At 41.8% G+C, this 20,264-nt stretch overlaps 1 protein-coding gene across 1 annotated transcript in view; it reads left to right on the forward strand.

Moving 5' to 3' along the window:
• Positions 1–9,480: 9,480 nt before the first annotated feature.
• The window catches only part of LOC310995129 (leucine-rich repeat transmembrane neuronal protein 4-like), a gene marked incomplete at both ends in the record, with an annotated part of 94,610 nt that continues 83,826 nt past the window's right edge, over positions 9,481–20,264 (forward strand). Inside the window, one exon of the mRNA XM_083984056.1 lies at positions 9,481–9,565. Within this exon, the coding sequence (XP_083840182.1) occupies positions 9,481–9,565 (85 nt within the window). The remainder of the gene's footprint in view (positions 9,566–20,264) is intronic.

Raw genomic sequence — 20,264 nt, forward strand, 5'->3', positions numbered from 1 at the left:
CACCACAGCTATTTTCATACTCTCAAAACAGTTCAGAACAGCTGGTTTCAGTGCCTGTCCCTTTAAATGCAAATGAACCACTGCTCACCCCGCCCCACCCCTTCTACCAGTCCCAGGTAGGGGTGGTATTATGCAAATCTGAATCCTAATTACATCACTGGAAGACAACTGATGGAACAGCTCATAAAACCACATGGATTTCAACCTACATAGGGAGCCTGCACATTACATTTTTTTTTGTTAATTCTCACATTTTGGGAGCCGGAAGGCAAGACATACACCCAAATATAAAGAGCCTTCAAAAAGTGATATTTCCATATGTCCCCTTTAAGTCAGCCTGTTTTTCTATGTGCATGAGCCAACAAACAAGATACCATATTCATCACTTTTGAGGTGTTTGAGGTCAATCACATTCATTCATCTTTTTTTCTTCTTTTCTTCTCAGTTTGGCTGTGTTATTTGTAGTTCTTGTTTGCTACAGGATAAGTGTCATTTGTAGTTGTTGTTTGCTAGTTGCTACAGGATAGGTCTAGAGAATTGTCTTGAATGTCTTAAATATTTTAACATGTGTGTAATTTATGTATATGTGTATATATGTTTTCGGATTGAGGATATATATATTTTTTATTATTATTATTTTGTATTGTGATGTAGGACCCCAGTAAGAATAGTTGCTGCTGAGGCTATGACTAATGGGGATCCATAATAATAAACTAAACACTGCATTCGGCCCAACCTAAGCCATAGACTTTAAATAAGGATGCAACCGTGGGTCACCCATAGGTTTCTGAAAAACATTTCTGAAGCCTAGAGTGAGCTTTGCCAAACTCTGCGCTAGGCAACACTAGTTCATGCTGATTTAGAAAATGTACCAAAGCACAAACTTCCATTAGTATCATTAGCACATCTTACTGAAAGTTAAAATTAAACCTATAAGCCAACAAGCTAAGCTAACAAGACAGGCACTAAAAACCTAAATAAAAGTAGAATTTCACTTAACTCAAAATGCAGGGCCACACAGACATTGCTTTCTGTTAATCATTCAGCTGCACAGCTAACCAAATTATTTGACTAAATCAGCTGAAGGGATGCAGGGCAGACAGTCAGTTATTCACAGCGTTATAGCCCTACTAAAATTGCTTAGTTACAAAACAATTTTTGCCATGCTACAAACATGTTTATTTTTCATTTCTAAAGCTGAGTTTGTTTGTTTTTTTAACATGGAAGTATTTACCATTTTGAAGAACTGTAGCTTTTGGCACTTCCATGTTGGCTCCATTTTTCAGTTCTGGAGGCTAAACATATCTACATACTGTATCTACACTGGACCTTTGACTCTAGGACTTCTGTTTAAGGATCCTTGCTAAATACCATATGCACATTTGACTAATTCCTCTATTGGCACTGAATGTTGCCATAGAAATTAAATCATATGGATTTCCTGCTTTTAAGTTTAAGTCATAAAAGGCAGCTTTGCAGTCATTCATATGAGACTTGACAGTGGCCAACTGAGAGCTCATATTCAAACATCTGATGGATTTTTACATGCAGACACATGTACAGTCTGAAAACACAGCAGTGTTTATTTCCACATCCAACTTATTATTACTGACTCCAGAGGCAGAGAGCACAGATAAGTAGTGGGACTGAATCCACATCTAAAAGCATGAAAAGGTTAAACTTCTCCTGGTATCTCCTGGTGCTCAGCTCTGATGTGCAGTAGGAGGCTGAGGTGTGGTGCTGGTGTGTGAGAACAGTTTGGTTCCTGCCTGCAGACAGATTGTGGACCTGATTGTTGATTGCAGACAGGAGTTTTGCTACATAGAGTAATGTCTTAAAATTGTCAAATTTATTAGTGCTGACAGAGCCACTCATGTTACACAGTATGTGGACAGCGTGTAGGCTACTGACTGGGTCTCCTGGTTTCAAACATGACTAGGTCAAAACCTTATTTCTGTCTGAACTACTTATGGTCAAATTCTGATTTATATAACTATGTTATCAAAATCACCAACCACCAGTGTTGGGTAGTAACGCGTTATTAGTAACGCCGTTACGTAACGCCGTTACTTTTTTCAGTAACTAATAACGTAACGCGTTGTTTTTTTAAAATCAGTAACTCCGTTCCCGTTACCAAACGCTGCGTTACTCCGTTCCTTTTGGTGAGGTTTTACAGCGGCACACAACATTCCTATAACATTTCAGCGATCAATAAAGTTTCATTGAATTGAAAGAAAGACAGAGCACAGACCATAGAGGCACAGACACTAAGCACTAGTTGGTGGCCGCCCTCTAGCGTTCCACACGTAATCAAACACGCTACATGAAGAGGACTGGACAGGTCAGAGCGATTCTCTGGGCAGGGCATGACGGCGAGCTAAGGTAACTTTGCTAACGCAGCATCCGAGACCGAAGCTGTGTCTCAGTTCAGACTGCAGCCCCTGAACTGGGACACAGCTCGAGTCACAGCGCGCACACACCAGCACCCACTCCACCCGAGCAGCAGCGGTTGGAGTCCGACAGACGGACTCGAATTATGACGCCTGAAACGGTAAACACAGCTGATCGCTCTGGGAAAACACAGCTGATCGATCGATAAAAAAAATACCGCTGGAGTGAATTTACTTCTGTCACTGAAAACAGTCTTAAACGTAACTCGAGATTTTTTTGCAGTTAGGTCAAGCTGCTGCTGACATCATGCAGCATGATGATGATGGTAAAATTGTACAGATAAAAACACGTGTTCCTTCATCAGCATCAGTAGGCTACAGAACTGAAATGAGGTTAGAGGGGAATTCAATCAACCTTTATTTAAAGGGACAACGAGGAGTTTTGGAAAAGCGAAGCGTTTTCACACTACATTTATGAGCCTCCGCGCGCACCGTACATTTCTTTGACCGGGCGCAAGACGGACTCATGTTTTCATTCATCAATAATTAAAGTCAGAGGTTCAAAGAGGTTCACATACCACCGTAGTTCCGACCATAAACGGCGATGCGGCTGCGTTATTCTCATGATTCGCAACGAAGGAAACGCTGGTCGGCTCGACCAGCATTTCCGCCACCACTAATAATAACAAAATAACGATAGAGACAGAACGATATATTTATCGAAAATGGGCCCATTAACAAGTGTGGGTAGCGGAGATTCATCCACATTAACGTGAGACTTTTTTATAACCGAATAGAAACTCCTCGTTGTCCCTTTAATGGGAGCATTGAAAAAAAAAAACTTTTAAAGTAACGAAAAAGTTACTTTCTCAGTAACGCATTACTTTTTGGTTTAAGTAACTGAGTTACTAACTGAGTTACTTTTTTATGAAGTAACTAGTAACTGTAACTAGTTACTATTTTTCAGTAACTAGCACAACACTGCCAACCACCAAACACTGTGCTTTGATTCAAGCTGTATTTTCTATACATTTTCAATATTCAGAGATACAGCTAGAGACATATTTTATTTCTTTAATTTGGTCATTATTACAGTGAAAGAATTGGACATGGGGAAGAGCCAGATTTGAACCCATCCCGAAAGGGCAAATGCTAATCCCAAATGGCAAGAGCAATAACAGGTCGGGTCCCTGGGAACTTACTTTAAGCCTTTTGTTGTTGTTGTTGTTTTCATAATTTTGTTCCTCTAACACCTCGCAGCCTCTCTCTGTCATCCACAAAAGTTCAGTTCATTATTTTTTTTACCTTTATAGAAGCAACAGTCTTAAGAGGCAGTTATGTTTGCTAACTCCCACTGTATGTAGAGTTGGTCACGGTAGTTAGCCTTTTTCCCGATCACTCCACTCTCCTCCTTTGCTTCCATTAGTACCAATGATACTGTACATGGAAGTAGTTAATTTGTACTAATAGAACTGAAACTCATTGTAGAGGAAGCACTCCTCTTCACTACTGTTTGCGAGCAGCTGGGAAATCAAGTTAATTCATTAGACTAGCTGGGCAGTGGGCACAGTCAGTACGTTTACATGCAGAGCTTAATCGAGCTATGCTCAAAATTCGATTTTGACGTCAAGTCGGACTTCTGTCCTTGTCTCAATATACATGCAACTGAGAAAATCGAATAACTGACGGGGTCCGCCCCCTCATGCGGCGTCACCTGTCGTTTCAGCGGGTTAATACGCCGCCTGTCCTGTTGACTTTTCTGTCACCTCGTAAAAAACTGAATATAAACAACTTATAAGCTTAATAATAAATTCTCAACTGCAGTTCCCGACCAGACGCGTCAGTCTGGGCCGGATTCACGCTGAGAATAGTACGGGCTTCCTTTTTTCATGTCTCTCTCTCTCTTTTTTTTTTTTTTTTTATTTATTTATTTTTTATATAAAACACTCTCGCTGGTTGCGCTGTGTGAAATGCATTGAATCGGCGCTGACGTTTTTTTTTTTTTTTCTTTACTTTGCCTGGGTTTGGCCGGCTTCTCTGCTCCACTTTGTGCCGTCTCTACTGTTGTGGAGCATGCGCACACGCATTGTCCAGTTATACTCTGATTAAGGTGTATACATGACGGAGAAAATCGAATTCCAATCGCATTATCTGGGTGTCTTAATCGGAGTTCTCAACTCCGATTTCAGTCGGACTAAGGTGTTTACATGCACTTCAGTTATCCAGTTATAGTCGGATTAAGGCAATAATTCGGTTTTTTCAAGTGTCATGTAAACGTACTGACTGACTGACTGCTGATGTTTCCACCACAGGTCAACAATCACTGAGGGACATGTGCAACTTAATGGCTGGCTCTCCTGTTGCAGTTATGCAACAAAAAACAACAACAACTTAATATTCTTGTAAAATATAGGCTTAGAGTCATCCATTAACCTTGTTTTCATAATATCCTCTAGTAGAGCTAATTTACCTTAAAGGACAACTTCACGGATTTGCAACTTGATTCCTGTGCTTGTTCTCAAGGCTTAGGTGTGTTTGAATGACATTAAACTTCCCTCTGCCTTCTGTATATTAAAATATCACTCCGCACACCAGCCTGCAAAAAGATGACATCATTTGGAGGAGTTTTACAGCCTGCTTAGAATATAAGCTGTACTTACTCTTCTTACTCTCACTCATACCTCTTACGTATTCCTCCTCTGTAAGCCTGCCTTCAAGGACAGCCACAGGGCATGTCCAAACTGAGGAGCTAAAACAATCCCTCTGCCATCCCATTCTCTGGCCAAGAGGGAAAAACTGACACTAAAATACCAATACATTTGAGACAAAAATAGTTTCGAAGATATAATGTTGGATGATGTTTGGCTCTACTCTAGCCGGGTCAAATATAAATCTGTGGATTCACACACAACAGTGCACTGAAGAGGAGGCTTTTGGCTACAACTGCAGTTAAAGCAGAGGTGCTGCAACAGGCATGACTTGGTTAACTACACCTACACTACTGTTTCTCTGTGATGACTGGTGTAATGGACTCACTGCATCAACATATACCTCAGTTTCAGTTTTATTTATGGGATGAAGTTGCTGATTCCACTGAGAGTGAAAGAACACACCACAAAGTTTTATGCCTCCGTGACAGAAAACTGATGCTCAAATTAATGTACCAGACATTCTTATTGACTGTCCACAAGCGAAATAACAAGTCACAAACATGTTTGGATAGCTTTCATTATGAACACCTTCATCTGAAAACCTGTAGTGGGCTAAAATACTGAAGAGGAAGGAGTTGTGATGACCTTAAGATTTTCTTTTTGTTCAACAAGCAGAAATACTTAAAGGGACAGTATGTGAGATTTACCCCCATCTAGCGGTGCGGTTGCATGTCGGCACGTATTCTTGCTGTTGCGTTTACGTAAACTCGGGCAGAAGTCAGAAAAACAACACACGCTGCATGTATCAGGATAAACAAGCCTCTATGTAAACAAACGGTCCGCCAGCACGAGGCAAAACAATACAGGCGTGACAATATGTTGTCATGGTGATGTCGTATTGTTTACCTGACCCACGTTTTACCGGCTTTCTCTCGTCGAGTAAAATAACATCCAGTTGGTTTGCCGACGGCGTCACTCACGGCGTCATTCAGGTGTCTGACTGCACCTGAAGGCAACACCAGTGCCTCCGTCCTTCCTCACACTAGCTACACGGTGGTGACAGTTTTAACAGGCGCTGTCTGGAAAACTTTCTCCCCGAGCCGAGAGGCGATTCAACATGGCAGAGAAGGTTCGGTGAACCCCCCCCTGTATGTTTGTAACGACTTGTAACATCTCATTCTAAGGTACGAGAAAGCGCTCGTTTGTATGCGGGCGCGATTCCACTTCAGTGAAATACGTATTTATGAAAGCGATATTTGATTTTTGTCAATAAAAAGCCAATAAAGTCCCATACTGTCCCTTTAAACACAAGGAAATTTAAAATTAAGTGTGACGTAGCACACCTACACCCCAACTGCTCCCGTGTTTGCAGTTCACTCACAAGACAACAACATAAGATTTGTGTGGATGGAGGACGAAATACCATAGTACATTTTCTAAAAACATTAATAAAGGAGGAAAACCATCACTGCTATCCACTTGTCCTTGACTTACTTGACTTAAGCCCTTTGCTCCTCTCGGGTGCATAGGCCGTCAAAGAATGTCCTCCACTTCACACGGTTCTTTGCAATTCTTTCGAGTTCACCCCAGTTGAGCCCACTCCCTGACATTTCTGCCTCAACACTTCTTCTCCAGCTGTTCCTAGGGCAACCTCGTTTCCTTTTACCTTGGGGGTTCCATTGCAGGACTTGTCGGGTTATGTTTGTGGCAGGTTTTCTTAGGGTGTGGCCAATCCAGCTCCACTTTCTCCTCCGAATTTGGGATCCTGGCTTGTTCTTTTCCACAGGTCCGCATTGCTCACTTTGTCTCTCCACCAGATGTGCAGTATTCTTCTGAGGCAGGTGTTGATGAATGTTTGCAGCCTGAGTGTTGTGTGTTTTGTTGTCCTCCAAGTCTCAGATCCATACAGTGTCCACTTGTCCGCTTGTAACTAAAGCTTGAAGTCCTCTCTCTCCACGGTGATATCCACAATCCGGGTCGGGAAGGCAGTAAAGCATTAACATGCTGGTTGCCATGCCAACCTGCGGAGAACTCGCGCGAGTTTGTAGTTTTCACCAAAGTCCGTACTTTTAATGGAAACACACAGGATTCGAATTTCTTTGAATGCACATTTAAGTAAGTAAGTAACATTTCCCAGTAACTCGAGTCACTTGGATGGAAACATGGCTTATGTCTCCTTTCTTGCAGTTCCAGAATCTCACCTACTTTTAACCTCAGACTGTCACAATGATGTATCAAATGTCAGACTGCCTCATTCTTTCAGTTTTACAACACATTTCCCAACGATCAAACCGCTTGACCACAAAACCGTGAACCGAACCAAACCGTTCCACCCCTAGTCTGTTGTGTTAGAAGTAATAAAGTCATTCACGCTTCATAGACAAGCTCAGTGCTGGACCTTGGATGTTGCTTGTTCTTCCTCCATAAATGAGAGTTTTTTGTTTGTTTTATTTGCTTGCTGTTACGCTGGTCTACGCCACTAAGTCTGAACAGCAGATGAAATGGCTACTATACAGAAAATCACATTCTGCAACCATACCACCATGAGCATAGGGCTTTCAAAAAGTACAGTATCTATTAAAGAGTCCCAATCTTAGAGCAACTTCTCTTTGACTATAGGCCACCAAATTTGAAACGAACTGCATATGTTGTATCCGACAAGTGACCTAGTTTTAAGAAATGGCCCTTTTTCCAGCAGCAAAGCTCCCTTTTATGAATCGTAATAGAATAGTGGAGGTGAAGCACACAAAAAAAGAAAGAGTTCAGACAACTGGCCTCTATACGGCAGCGAGACTAGAAATGGTAAGTGTGTGCACCCATGAAAACCCTTATTAAATGAATCTTTCCTGTCTCCTCACTGGCGCTGCCTCTACCTCGCTGGTTCCCTACTGTGTATAGCACCACTGTACATGCTTATGACTCTGCAACCTAGCAACTAAATCTTCAGCTTGTGCCTTTGACAATATAAGTTTGACACCCACCTAGAGGCCGAATTAACTGTGCAAAATGGAAAACTGTACTTGGTTAGACTCATTTTTGTATGTATGTGTTATGATACTGAGATGAGTGAATATTACGTAGGCTATCTGGTTATTAACATTTGAAGCTTTGATATTTTTAATTGCAATCAATTATGTTTTCACTTTTCATCATTTTTAACACAATCTGCACTATGTGGGTTTTTGATAAGACGGAAAATGAAAGTACAACTATTTAGCCGACCTTCATAAAAGCAGCACAATCAGTTGTGTTGTCTTTAAAGCTGAACTGCACTCAGACCATCTGCCACAGGAGAGGCATATAAATGAACATTGATGACTGTCTGCCGAGTGATGAGAGGAGCTTCTTTTCTCTTTGTCTTATCCCTGTGTTTTTCTTTGTCTTAGCTCCCTCAAACACACACACACACACACACACACAGTGAGAGACACTGAAGATTCTATTAAGATTAACCTGTATGAAATTGTACAAATTGAAAAACTGAAACTTCATCTTCAGTTCCAAATAAAGTAGACTATGCTAGAGGTCTTTTATCAGTTTGCTGAAAAGGAAGTCCTTGATTCTTGCTCTACAGAAAAAAAAATCATCTCAGCAATCTCTGAATACTTGCCAACCAAATATGAATAGAGGCGTCATTGGTGAATCTATCCAAAGGAGCAATTTATAACCCTTGTAATTATACTTAATACCTAACATGAACTAAAGAAGTTTTCAGAGACTTGTTTGGCTGAGGAACACAGAAATCCAACTAGAACACTATCAGTACCACATATGTCAGGTTCATTACAGGTTACTGTTTTAATGAAGCTAAGCGGAAGTTCAGACAGGAAGAATCTCTTTAAGCACGCCTCAAAGCCCTTTCCCTGTTTTCCCGCTATCCTCTCGCTCCACCCTTATTCTCATAATTCAGCCAATCACAGTCTGCCATCCTCTTTCCCTTCCACCAATCAGTCATTAGCGTCAAATTTAAAAGTTCTCTCTCTCCTGTCATCCAGCCGTCATTCCTGCAAAACTCTCAGCCCACCTTCACCCCGGCACCACCTCCATCAACCGAGGAGTTCCCTCATCAGGCGACTTCAAGCTTCCCTACCACCACCAGTGTCTAGGCCCGGGGGGGATATAACTACTTCAGATGCAAGCTTCTCATCCCCAGATCAGTTTACTCAGCTGGTCTACACCCGTGGTCTAAGCACCACAGTTTAATTTGTGCACAATAAATGTAATTTCATCTTCATCTTCAAACCTGGCTCTCTTGTCGTAAATGGTCTGTCCTGATTGAAATGATTTGCTTGGAAGTTAAAGTGTATTTTTAATGGAGACAGTTTTAATTATAGTTTTACTTAATAGTATTACAAATACGAATTACTTTACTAATCCTCAAAGGGAAATGTGTTTGTCTGTCAGCTCATCTACCATTTGCAGAAAAATTAAAAAGCCTGATGGCTAAAGAGGATCTTCTATATTTCTCCGTCCTGAAGCAAAGAGAGGAGCCGTTCACCACCGCTGCTTTCCTGGTCCATCAAGGTGCCATGAAGTGGATGATCCGAGCCGTCCAGAATGGCCTCCAGTGTGCATCTCTCCACCACATCCCCCAGTGCGTCCATCAGGGAAACATGTTTGAAGGCTCCTGATATCATTAAAAGTGTCTCAGGATGTCTGTATCCTATCAACAACTTCATGGAGAACTTCAGATGGAATGTCAGCAGTTGTCATTGGGTGAGTTGTAAAGAAATATTGATTATGCATTATACATTATTATACATAACAAGGTGGCATCCTCCAGGTCTGCTCCATTTTCAATGAAAGAAGCGCCTCAGCATCCTGAATAATAAATAATCCCGTCTCCCCACAGGAGTATCCATCAGTAGTTGACAAAATACAACAAAAATAAAGCAAAGGTCGAGTAAAAACTCAGAGCTACTTTGCTGCTACCAGTTGAAGCGCATGTTCTGGAATTACCATGGTTGCCAGAAAATTTCCAATCATGCTTTACAAAGTAGATGAATGAAAAACTTTCATCAGTATCTATAACAATAACAGTTTCTCACTTAATAGGCTACCATCAAACAGAAAGACAGGTTATAGGTGTGTAACGCCGTATTATGTAATAATGACGCATTATGTAATAATGTAATAAATCTTCACGTCATTATGTAATAACGCCGCATTTTGTAATAATCTGCCGCATTTTGTAATAAAAATCTTGAACGCAATATGTAATAAACTTCGCCGCATTTTGTAATAAGTTGTTACATTTTGCATCACTTATTACATATTGCGGGTGTTACACTTTTTTATGAAAAAAATGTAATAATTTGGTGCATTATGTAATAAACCACCAAAATGGATGTCTTAATTAGAAAAAAACATTAACAATAATACACGCTGCTCCTCCTCCCCGCTGAGCAGAGCGGTCGGGGTCCGCCCGCTATTCAGACATCCCGCTATTACGACATCCCTCTATCTAGACATGCCGGTAGTCCGACACTTTTTGATACCGCTATTCCGACACGTCTTTTTTTTTTTTTTTTTTTTTTACATCTGCGATACCCAGGCGCGTCTCTCTCTCTCTTTTCTTTTCAGCATGTCTATCACCGGTTTGATGAGGGAGTGATGTTCTTAATCTCAACAACTAAACTATCAAGTCGCAAACAAAACTGACACATATGATAAACAAACAGAACTATGCTGCAGTTTGTTTGTCAAGTTAACCTGTCACCTTCAGCACCACGGACAGCGCCGCGGATGAGCCGCGGAGCTGCAGCTGTGAGCGTCTGGGCTCTGGGCTTATGGCCTGGGGCCTCATTTATCAAAACTGTAAGTTAGCAGTGTAAAACTGCTGCTACTAAATGTTTTTCTTAGGCCTACGGCGAAAAGACACCCAACATATTTACACCTTTTTCAGATCTATCAAACTGTGCGTGCACAACTCTGCACCTCAACTTTGATAACTGGATCCAAGAATGGTGCGCAGTTGCGCACGTGAACACACCTCCGTCCCCGGAATGCCTACACAACCATATATGGTCAGCACGTGCATATTAATTAGCCATGTGCGCTCTGTGGAGCGACAACAAAGTGACAACGAAGACAACGGGCGGAGGGAGGGGGAAAGAAAGCGAGATACATGGCATCGGGCAATAAATCAGGCAAAAACCTCCCAAATCTCAACAAAAGGGAGCAGAAAAAAGAATACTCTTATGTAATCTGCCCCTTTATTCCAGACAATCTTTTTTTTCTTCTTTTACCTATGTTAAAACAATGTAAAGCAGCAGGATAAACTCAGGTGACTGAATAATAACAGTCTCAGTAGCTGCAGATCAGTGTGCGCTGCCGCCGGTGTGTTTTTAAACTTGGAGGGTTTGTTTTTTCTTCTCTAATAGGCCAATGTATTTGTGTATGAGAAACAGTGTCTCAGATGAAAAAATAAAAATAAATCAGAAGGACACGTCTGACTATAACGTAATCAATCAATGTCGGAAAAGCGGAATGTTTGAAAAATAGTAAAGTGCCGCTACTCCGACAATGAAAAAAAAAATGTTGGAATAGTGGGACGCTTAAAAAATAATGTTAATGCCGCTATTCCGACAATTAGAAGTCAATGTCGAAATAGCGGCATGTCTGAATAGCAGCATGTAACCAGAGCGGTCTCCTCCGACAGCGGGTCCCACGCGGATGGTAACCGCTCCGCGTCTCTCCCTCCCCCCTTGTCCACCGACAATAATACGCCCGGGTCATGTTCGTCTGTGGAGGGATGACATGGACCACGGTCCGACTGGAGCTCCAGGCCGGGTCCAGCTCTGCTCCAGCAGCGGCAGGGGTGGCTGGGATCGCCGCCCCCGGAGCCGCAGCTGGGGCGAGCTGGGGGGGGTCGAGCTGTGGGATTTCATCGGGCTGATGATGCTGGAAGTGATTTTGCCTCTGATTTTCACCAGATTTAACATTTTATCAAAATTTGCCCAGCTGATCCAGGCTGTGCCAGGCTCGTGCTCTGCAGCGATTTGTTTATTCATCTTAACAGAGCGCGAGCGAGATTTAACACACACATTCACACAGGCGACACACACATACGGGCTACACATGATACACATACCCACACACACACACATCTGAGGGGCCGAGGCGCCTGCCGAGCGGCACGGAGAAAAGCGCATCTGGTGGCGTGCCCCTCAGGGAGCACCCAGAGCGGAGCGGTGGGATAGATAGATAGTTAGATTTGACCGTCCTACTGGTTTTAGAAATTAATTCATATTTATGATTCATGCATGCTGGTATGCTTAAAGTCAGTGTTATTCTGATGGTCCTAATGTCTTTTTTTTCTAATTAAGACATCCATTTTGGTGGTTTATTACATAATGCACCAAATTATTACATTTTTTTCATAAAAAAGTGTAACACCCGCAATATGTAATAAGTGATGCAAAATGTAACAACTTATTACAAAATGCGGCAAAGTTTATTACATATTGCGTTCAAGATTTTTATTACAAAATGCGGCAGATTATTACAAAATGCGGCGTTATTACATAATGACGTGAAGATTTATTACATTATTACATAATGCGTCATTATTACATAATGCGGCGTTACAAGGTGTCCAACTAATATAGCCTAACAATGATGCAGCAGCCCTCTTGGAAAGACGATTTCATCAGTCCCAGGCGGTAACAGCTGTGTACCGTCCATCAAAATGCTCCCAACTTTAAAGGTAGGGTTGGGGATCCTGGAAAAACGGTTCGAGCAGGCCACATTTGAAAATACACGACTCTAGAGCGAAGGAACACGCAGCGCTTGTACAGTACAGCGTTGGGTTTACATTAAAGGTACATTGTGTAAGAATGACTCCCATCTAGTGGTGCGGTTGTAGATCGCAAGCAACTCAGTCGTATTTTTCATGCTGCATTCACGTGAAATCGGGCTTAAGGCAGACGGACGACAGCCGCTGCACGTAACGGCATAAACAAGCCTCTATGTAAACAAGTGGTCTGTCAGCACGAGGCAAAACAATACACGTGACAATATGTTGTCATGGCGATGTCGTATTGTTTACCTGACCCGCATTTTACCGGCTTTCTCTCGACTTCTGTGACTAAAATGACATCTGGTTTGTTACCGACGGCCGTTTTTCCGACTGCACCTGAATGCAGCATTCACGTGCAGTCCTCACAGTCCTCAGTGCATCGAGGTGACTTTTCACAGACGCCACCTCGACCTGAGTCGACAGCTCCGGTGTCTCCGGTGAGTTTCCGTGGTTTCCTACCGTCGCGCTGCCATTGAACGTAAAAACATGGCGAAACGACATGGCAGCTACCAACCGAGCTTGCCCGCTCGATGTATATATGAATGATATGAACGGCAAATTCAGAGCTTACCGGAACACTTTAGTTTGTTGATGGGGGTGATTATTGATGAATGAAAAACGTACTTTTGAACGAAATAATTGATTTTTGTGAATAGATAACAGAAGAACTTACACAATGTACCTTTAAGTTGAAGTCGCGAAGGTATCACGACCCAATGTAATCCCAATGTGAGTGACGCGGCTTTCTGCGATATTGCGTGGCACTGCGTGACATTTAGCTTACAGGTACAGGTGTGTGATTTGGATCATTGGACTCTCCCCTAGCTCCTCCAGGTAACGTCTAGGGCCTTGTCCAATAAACAGTTAGTCGAATAAACACAAGAATGTTGACAGGAAGTTGTGCCAGTCCAAATACCAGTAGGCTGATATGGACGTGTTTCAGGCACAGTATCCGAGGGACTGGCGGTAGTCCACCATTCTTGTTGTTATGTGATGTCTTGCGCTTTGACTGAGGTTACAGATTATTAGAGAGGTGGGGGTATGCATTTTGGTTGTCCACACAAAAATGCTGGGGTGGCAGTTTCCATGTGGACGAAATGGCAAAACAATAAAATAAACTTTAGTTGATACTCCGAAATCCACCTCCATGTGGACAGGTCCAGATGGTTGCAGTGTATGTGCAAACACATTAAATATCAGCAAGCTATGGGCATTTTTCATTGTGCTACACTTCCTGCACTGAAACTATTGATTAAGACAGATTGTTAATTGTTGCTGATGAGCTTAATGATCTATAACTACAATAATGTGTTTCTTCCCTGTTATTTTTCTGCTGAAGCTGGAGCTGGGTCATGGTGTCTGTGGGGGGTTGTTGACAGAGTGGAAGAGAAAATGTAACAAGTCCTAAGCAGTAGCTTCCAACTGTTCTTAATCCGTCTGATCTGCACCTCCTCTCCCCTCTCTCATCCTGAGCTGACTCATTCTCTATAGGTCTTAACTCTTATCATGTGGAAAAACATAAATGTTATAAAACATACTGTACATCAAATATGATTGATTTTAAATAAACAAGTTTGTTTTATAATTAGATTAGATTTATTATTTTCCACCTCAAAATTATGAATTTTGTGAAGAGACGGACAGGTTTGGGTGGTACCACTCTCCTGGGTCCGACTTAATATTAGTTTCCTGATTCATCATTATGTTCAAATGCCAAATGCTGAAAATATAAGTGAGTGAGAGGCATGGAGCAGCTACAGGCAGCTTTCAAAAAGCTTATATGACCACCGGAGGAGAGGCGGGTGTGATCCACCTCGCCTCACTCAGACTCAAAACACAAACAACTCGGTTTGATCTACAGAAAATACCCCAAAACTGTGGCATTCACAGTGGAGCTGGTCACAGGAGCGCTTACAGGATTTGGTTACTATGGAAACAAAGTGCTTATTGAGTCACATATAAGCTGCATCTGTCCTCATCTACATGTAGTTTAGGCGTAGTTTTCAGATATAATCTATAGAGCGTGGATGCTGTTGTTGATGCCGACTTCCAGTAATGTTTGTTTTCCTTCATACTCTAAAGAAAGGTATGCTTTCCTGCCTCATCAAACAGGCTACACTATCATTGTTAAACTGTGAGTGTTCCTATATTTAGCTAACTAATAACTAAGCTGGTAACTAGTCCTAGACTGCTCTGCTGAGGCATGTTAGTGGCATTCTGGGTAAACTTTACCCTTGCTGGCAACAAGCACATGGTCTATTTTGCCTTTGCTGTTAATTCTTTTTTTATCTAGATAGCCTACTTAGTGACCACCTGTAGACCCTGTATTTATCATGTTTAAGATATTACATCAGCTCCCTTTTTTATTAAAACTCCCACTGAAGCCGATCCAAGACGATGTTATGGATAATTTACAACCATGTGTTTGTAACAGGAGCATTTTCCACTTGAATCCAAATATTTTGGTTAGTTGGATAAAAAAAAGAAGTGCTTTTGCTTCTTGCAATTTGTTGTGTGTTTAGTAAGTCAATACAGTATTTGTAGCAGTAGCCCTGAATCCTTTGGCCGCCAGGTAAATACCCTGAGTAATGTCAGTCTGTAAATGAATTATTGGCTTGTTGTATTTTTCATGGAATGTGTGTTATTTCACTGTGTTTGTTTCAGCTCACAGCATCCTCACAAGTTTATGCATTTGATCGCAAACCCAGTAAGGAAGAATCGAAACCGACGATTTCAGTATAGTTTTGATTTGACATATCCTGGTCTCACAGCGTGGTGTGCACAGTTTGCCTTCCCTCATTTCAACCTGAAGGTGGTCATGATGGAGGATACTCTTGTCTTGGTATTGATTATCTCAGACGGGGGCTGAGGATGCATACATGAATTGTAATTATGTCCTGCGTGGTTGGCAGATCTTGAGTGGAACATGACTGTGTGCTGACAGCTGCCTTAGTAGGTTTTCTGCTCTACAGAAAACCTACTGTATCCAGTATCCAAAGGCAGCCCGAGGCAGACGAATGAAAGAGGCAGGACCCTCCTGCCACTAAAACAGAAAGGGTTACAATTTCTGCTACTGTAATCCTGTGACTTCTTAAGCTTCATCTTACTGCGCGTTCACACCAAAAGCTTCCAAAGACGCAAAGTCGCCTGAGGATGCGCTTCAGACAAGACAGCTTCCAAAGCGGCTAAATATTTTTAGCCGCTTTGGTCGCTCTTCACGTGACTGATGTCAAAGTTCGATCACACTGGTCATTTAAAGGAGCCGAAGGACACCTCTATTCCGACTGGTTGCTGCCGAACCGTGTAATTACCATAAAGTTAACTGAGATTCAGCTTCTCGTCTGGTGACGCTTTGGAAGCGTGGATGAGGGCAGTTGACACTTTGCTCGCTCAGGTCGCCGGGCTCTCATTGAAAATGAATATTCTGCCATTTTTGAAGCTTTTGGTGTGAACGCACAGTTAGAAGGGCTGTTTGTCAACTGACAAGCTAATTCATGACAAATATGCAGGGGAAGAGGAGGAAGATGTTAAGAACAGAGGCCAGAGCCAAGGTTGGTCATAATCTGCAGGCGAGATGCATAAATTATGCGTACACACACAAACCGTGACTCCACCATTCCCTGCATGTAAATTAACATTAGTAAACACACAGTGCCACAGTGTCACAGTGCGTGTGACAATGTGCGCACCTTAGGCTTTCCTTGAACCATGAATACTGTATATATGGTTTTTCCGAAGTAATCCAAATTACGGTTACACTGCAGAATGAGCCAACATGCGTGATATGTATGAGAGGTTATATGAATAAGAGTGTGTCTGATTGTAATTTCCCAGTGGGATTAATGAACTTCAACACCAAATTAATGGAAGGTACAAGTTTAAACTGAGGCAAGCAAATAGCTGAGAGGTAAACAACACAAACTCTAGGTCGTTCTTTGAGCTGCAATTTCAGCTGTATAAATCATACTTTTTAGGGTCAGGATCAATGCACTGTCAGGCTTGAAATGAAACAAGAAGATGAACTTGTCATGGCTTGTGATGGAGTTATTGTTGTCAGGTATCTTTGGTATTTCTGCACATACATGTTATATTTATAGGCCAGTTAATTGACACAGAAACATACATAGGTTAGGCATAGGTTTAGTTATGATCCAAAATATGTGCTTTTTGTTTGAAGGACACACCAGTTCAAACTACTCCCACCTGGGATTTTGCTAGCTCTCTATATATTAACAAGATGCATGGCAGCTGCACTGGCCCTGCTGCAGGCAAGGGGAATGTGAATTCTTGTATAGGTACATGACTGATTGCAGAGGACAAGGACACAGGCAATCAGAGACAAAGCGTCAGCATGTATAGCCAGTTTCAAAGCAGACAGTGTTCATATGTTAATAGGTTGTACTCCTTATTGAGAGAAAAACTAGAAAACTACGGGTTAGTTTACAAGTCCTTGATTAATTTAGGGGGCATGTTCATGGTTCACTCATCACCACTTCCATTAGATCCTCTGTCTCTTTGGTCTCTTGAGATCAGGCAGACTGGTGTAGTCAGAGCCCACAGGCCCAGATTAGTAGAGGGTTATGGTACACTGGGTCACATTTCCCTGAGGCCTTATCACCACAATGATATACAGTAAAACTTTTTAGAGATGTGCTGGTTTTCTGGTTCAGAGGCTCCAAAGCAAATGTCAACTAGGTCTTTTGACGATTAGCATTTTGTAGCATTTTGTAACCAGTTTTGGTTAATGAATCTAGTAAAAAACAAACCCTAATGAAGATTGATAGTTTACAGTCACATTACCCCCATCTTATTCTACTCAGAAAAGACAATGTATAAATGGTTTGCAAAGGATGGTTTTCAAAGATTAAATTGGAGGAAGTAAAGATGTCAATTCACTAAAATCCACCTTTTATTTCCTTGGTTCCCAGTTTAGTTCATTGCCTTTCAGGAAGCGCTCAAATGTGGGGTGGATGACAGAGCAGGCAAAACAAGGCAATTTAAGTGGCTGACTGGACTGATAGGGTCTAGAGGTGAGTGAAAAAAAGACAATATGATACATGCATTTAGTATAGCAAACATGACAATGTGTACAGGCCTATTAGATTCATGAAGTAGCCTAGGGAAAATGACCTCAAAACCAAAACAAGGTGCAAAACAAATGCAATACCACAATTAAGGCTCAAAATAAAATATTTGGCCCATGAGTGATCTGAGTGATCATCACCACAGTGTGGTATACAAGTTTGATCAACTGACTATGTAGGCCCATCACTGACTGACCAATTACTGTTTTTATTTAGAGTCAGCTGTTTATTCTACATGGCCATGTACAGTTCTGCTTGTGATGCAGAATTCAGAGAACCACAACATTTGTAAGATAAATTTGTATCTATATGTTTTCTCTGAGAAATAACATTATACACGCTAATTAGCGATTGTACACTGAAGTGACTTTTGGCTGTCAGTGTGGTGTATCGATGAAACTTCAGTGGAGAGGAGGAGCGGTGGCTTATTATGGTAATGTGACCTTCTCTGCTTGACTGACCTCTGGCAAGTAACTGACATGGATGCTCACAATTTATGTCAAATTGAACATGCACCATTTAAGCATTATTAAGAAATAGATTTGCCTTGAAGCCTGGGCCTGTTTTCAAACTGATTCGCAAAAAAAAAAAAAAAAAAAAAACACTTTAGGAAAGTGTGTGTGTGTGGGGGGGTGCTGTAGTTGCACAAACTATCCTCACTTTCCCTCCTTTGAAATTAAAACTTAAAAAAAAAATATATATATTTATAAATATATATATATATATAACATTTACCTCTCTTCATAATTGCTGATTTGATGGTCTGATTTTGTGTTTGACTGGGAGAAGTCCAAAGTTGTCCATTTTGTTCTGTTAAAGTCCAAAAGATTTAAAAAAAAAAGGGGGGGGGGGGGGGGGGGTTGTGAAATGTGAGACCTACTACGCTGGCAGGATGATGATTGCAATTCTTTGGTTCTTGAGGTTTAGACATCCGTGTCCACATGGAAATTACTCGCCATCAAAGTGGCCCATCAAAGGATTCATCCTCAAAGGCAAATCTGGTTCAGAGCTCTCATTCAACACAGATTCACTAGTTGGGTTGAATGCTTATCTGTTGTGTAGCATCCCCTATCTGTATGTCTTCAACCAGCATGAATGGCTACCAGGTGCACTGTGAGATCGACACACAGTTACACACACCGTTTAGAGTTTACATTTTACCCAGTGTGTTTTCATGATAGACTCTCACAGATACAGTAGATGACTGAACCATGAACTCATGCAATCATTTCCAGACCATCTCTGATGAAAATTATGTTCTGTCCTATTATTGTAGATATACTATAAAGTGCCTCTGCCATAACATTTTCACAATAGAACTTTAAAGACCCCCTCCGATGAAAATTGTGTTTTTTGTGCTTTTCACATGTTCCTGTGACATTTTTCTGATGTTAGAGGACATATCAGCAGAAAAGTAAGTTTTTCTGCCTTCAAATTGCTGTGAACCAACGGCAAACGCAAACTGGCAGTTTCAGGCAGACTGGGGTTGACGGCGTCATGACCCCAGGGCGGGGCATAGTGCTAACAAGCTCCCGCCCCTCTCTGCATCTGGTTTAAAATGAAGGGCTATAGAGCTCGGTGTGAGGCGGCCTGCAACAGTCTCATATGGGTCCGCCACAGTTTCTCACCGAGAAAAAACAAACAACCGTTTCTTTAAAGGTGTACAGAAAAGAAAATTGAATTTGAGCCCACTCTGGATCATAAAATTAATGTAATAACTCATCTTACAGATGATGTAGGCCAAACTTTGTGCAAAATTCTATTTTTGAGTCAATCCAGGATGAAAGTGTGTATTTTTTTTTCGCATTGGATAATGCAGGCGCATGGATTATACGTCAGCCTGTACACGATTCATCAGCCACTGATATTGGATCCGTCATCCGTCATTCAAACTTCTGAGACACGCACACACACACGGAGCTCGGGCTCGCCCCAAGCTTTGAATATCCCGCCTGCTCGATAACGACCAATCAAATTCGTTTTCCTTACTCGGGTAAACTCGTGTTGCAGCTCGTGACAACTCGGCGCGACAAACAGGACAAACGGCCATTTCTGTACACCTTTAACAGTGTTTCACCATCTTTCATCTGTCAGTCAGGTGCTGTGAGGGGGGTGGCTGGGTGCAGGCTGGGTGGGTGTAAAGCACTGGAATAAGAGAGTAACAACACTTCCATTGACTCCCGTGGTAAGCATTTTGCGCCCCGAGAGGCAGGATATGGGTATTGCAAAAGTGCCCAGAAAACCCATTCACTCCAGTGTATGTGTGTTGCCCACATGCTTGTAAATTGATGAAAACGGCCGTGTTTTTGTTTTTAGGTGTCTTGGTCATATCAAATCA

Source organism: Trachurus trachurus (assembly GCF_905171665.1).
Source record: "Trachurus trachurus genome assembly, chromosome: 12".
Lineage (NCBI taxonomy): Eukaryota > Metazoa > Chordata > Actinopteri > Carangiformes > Carangidae > Trachurus > Trachurus trachurus.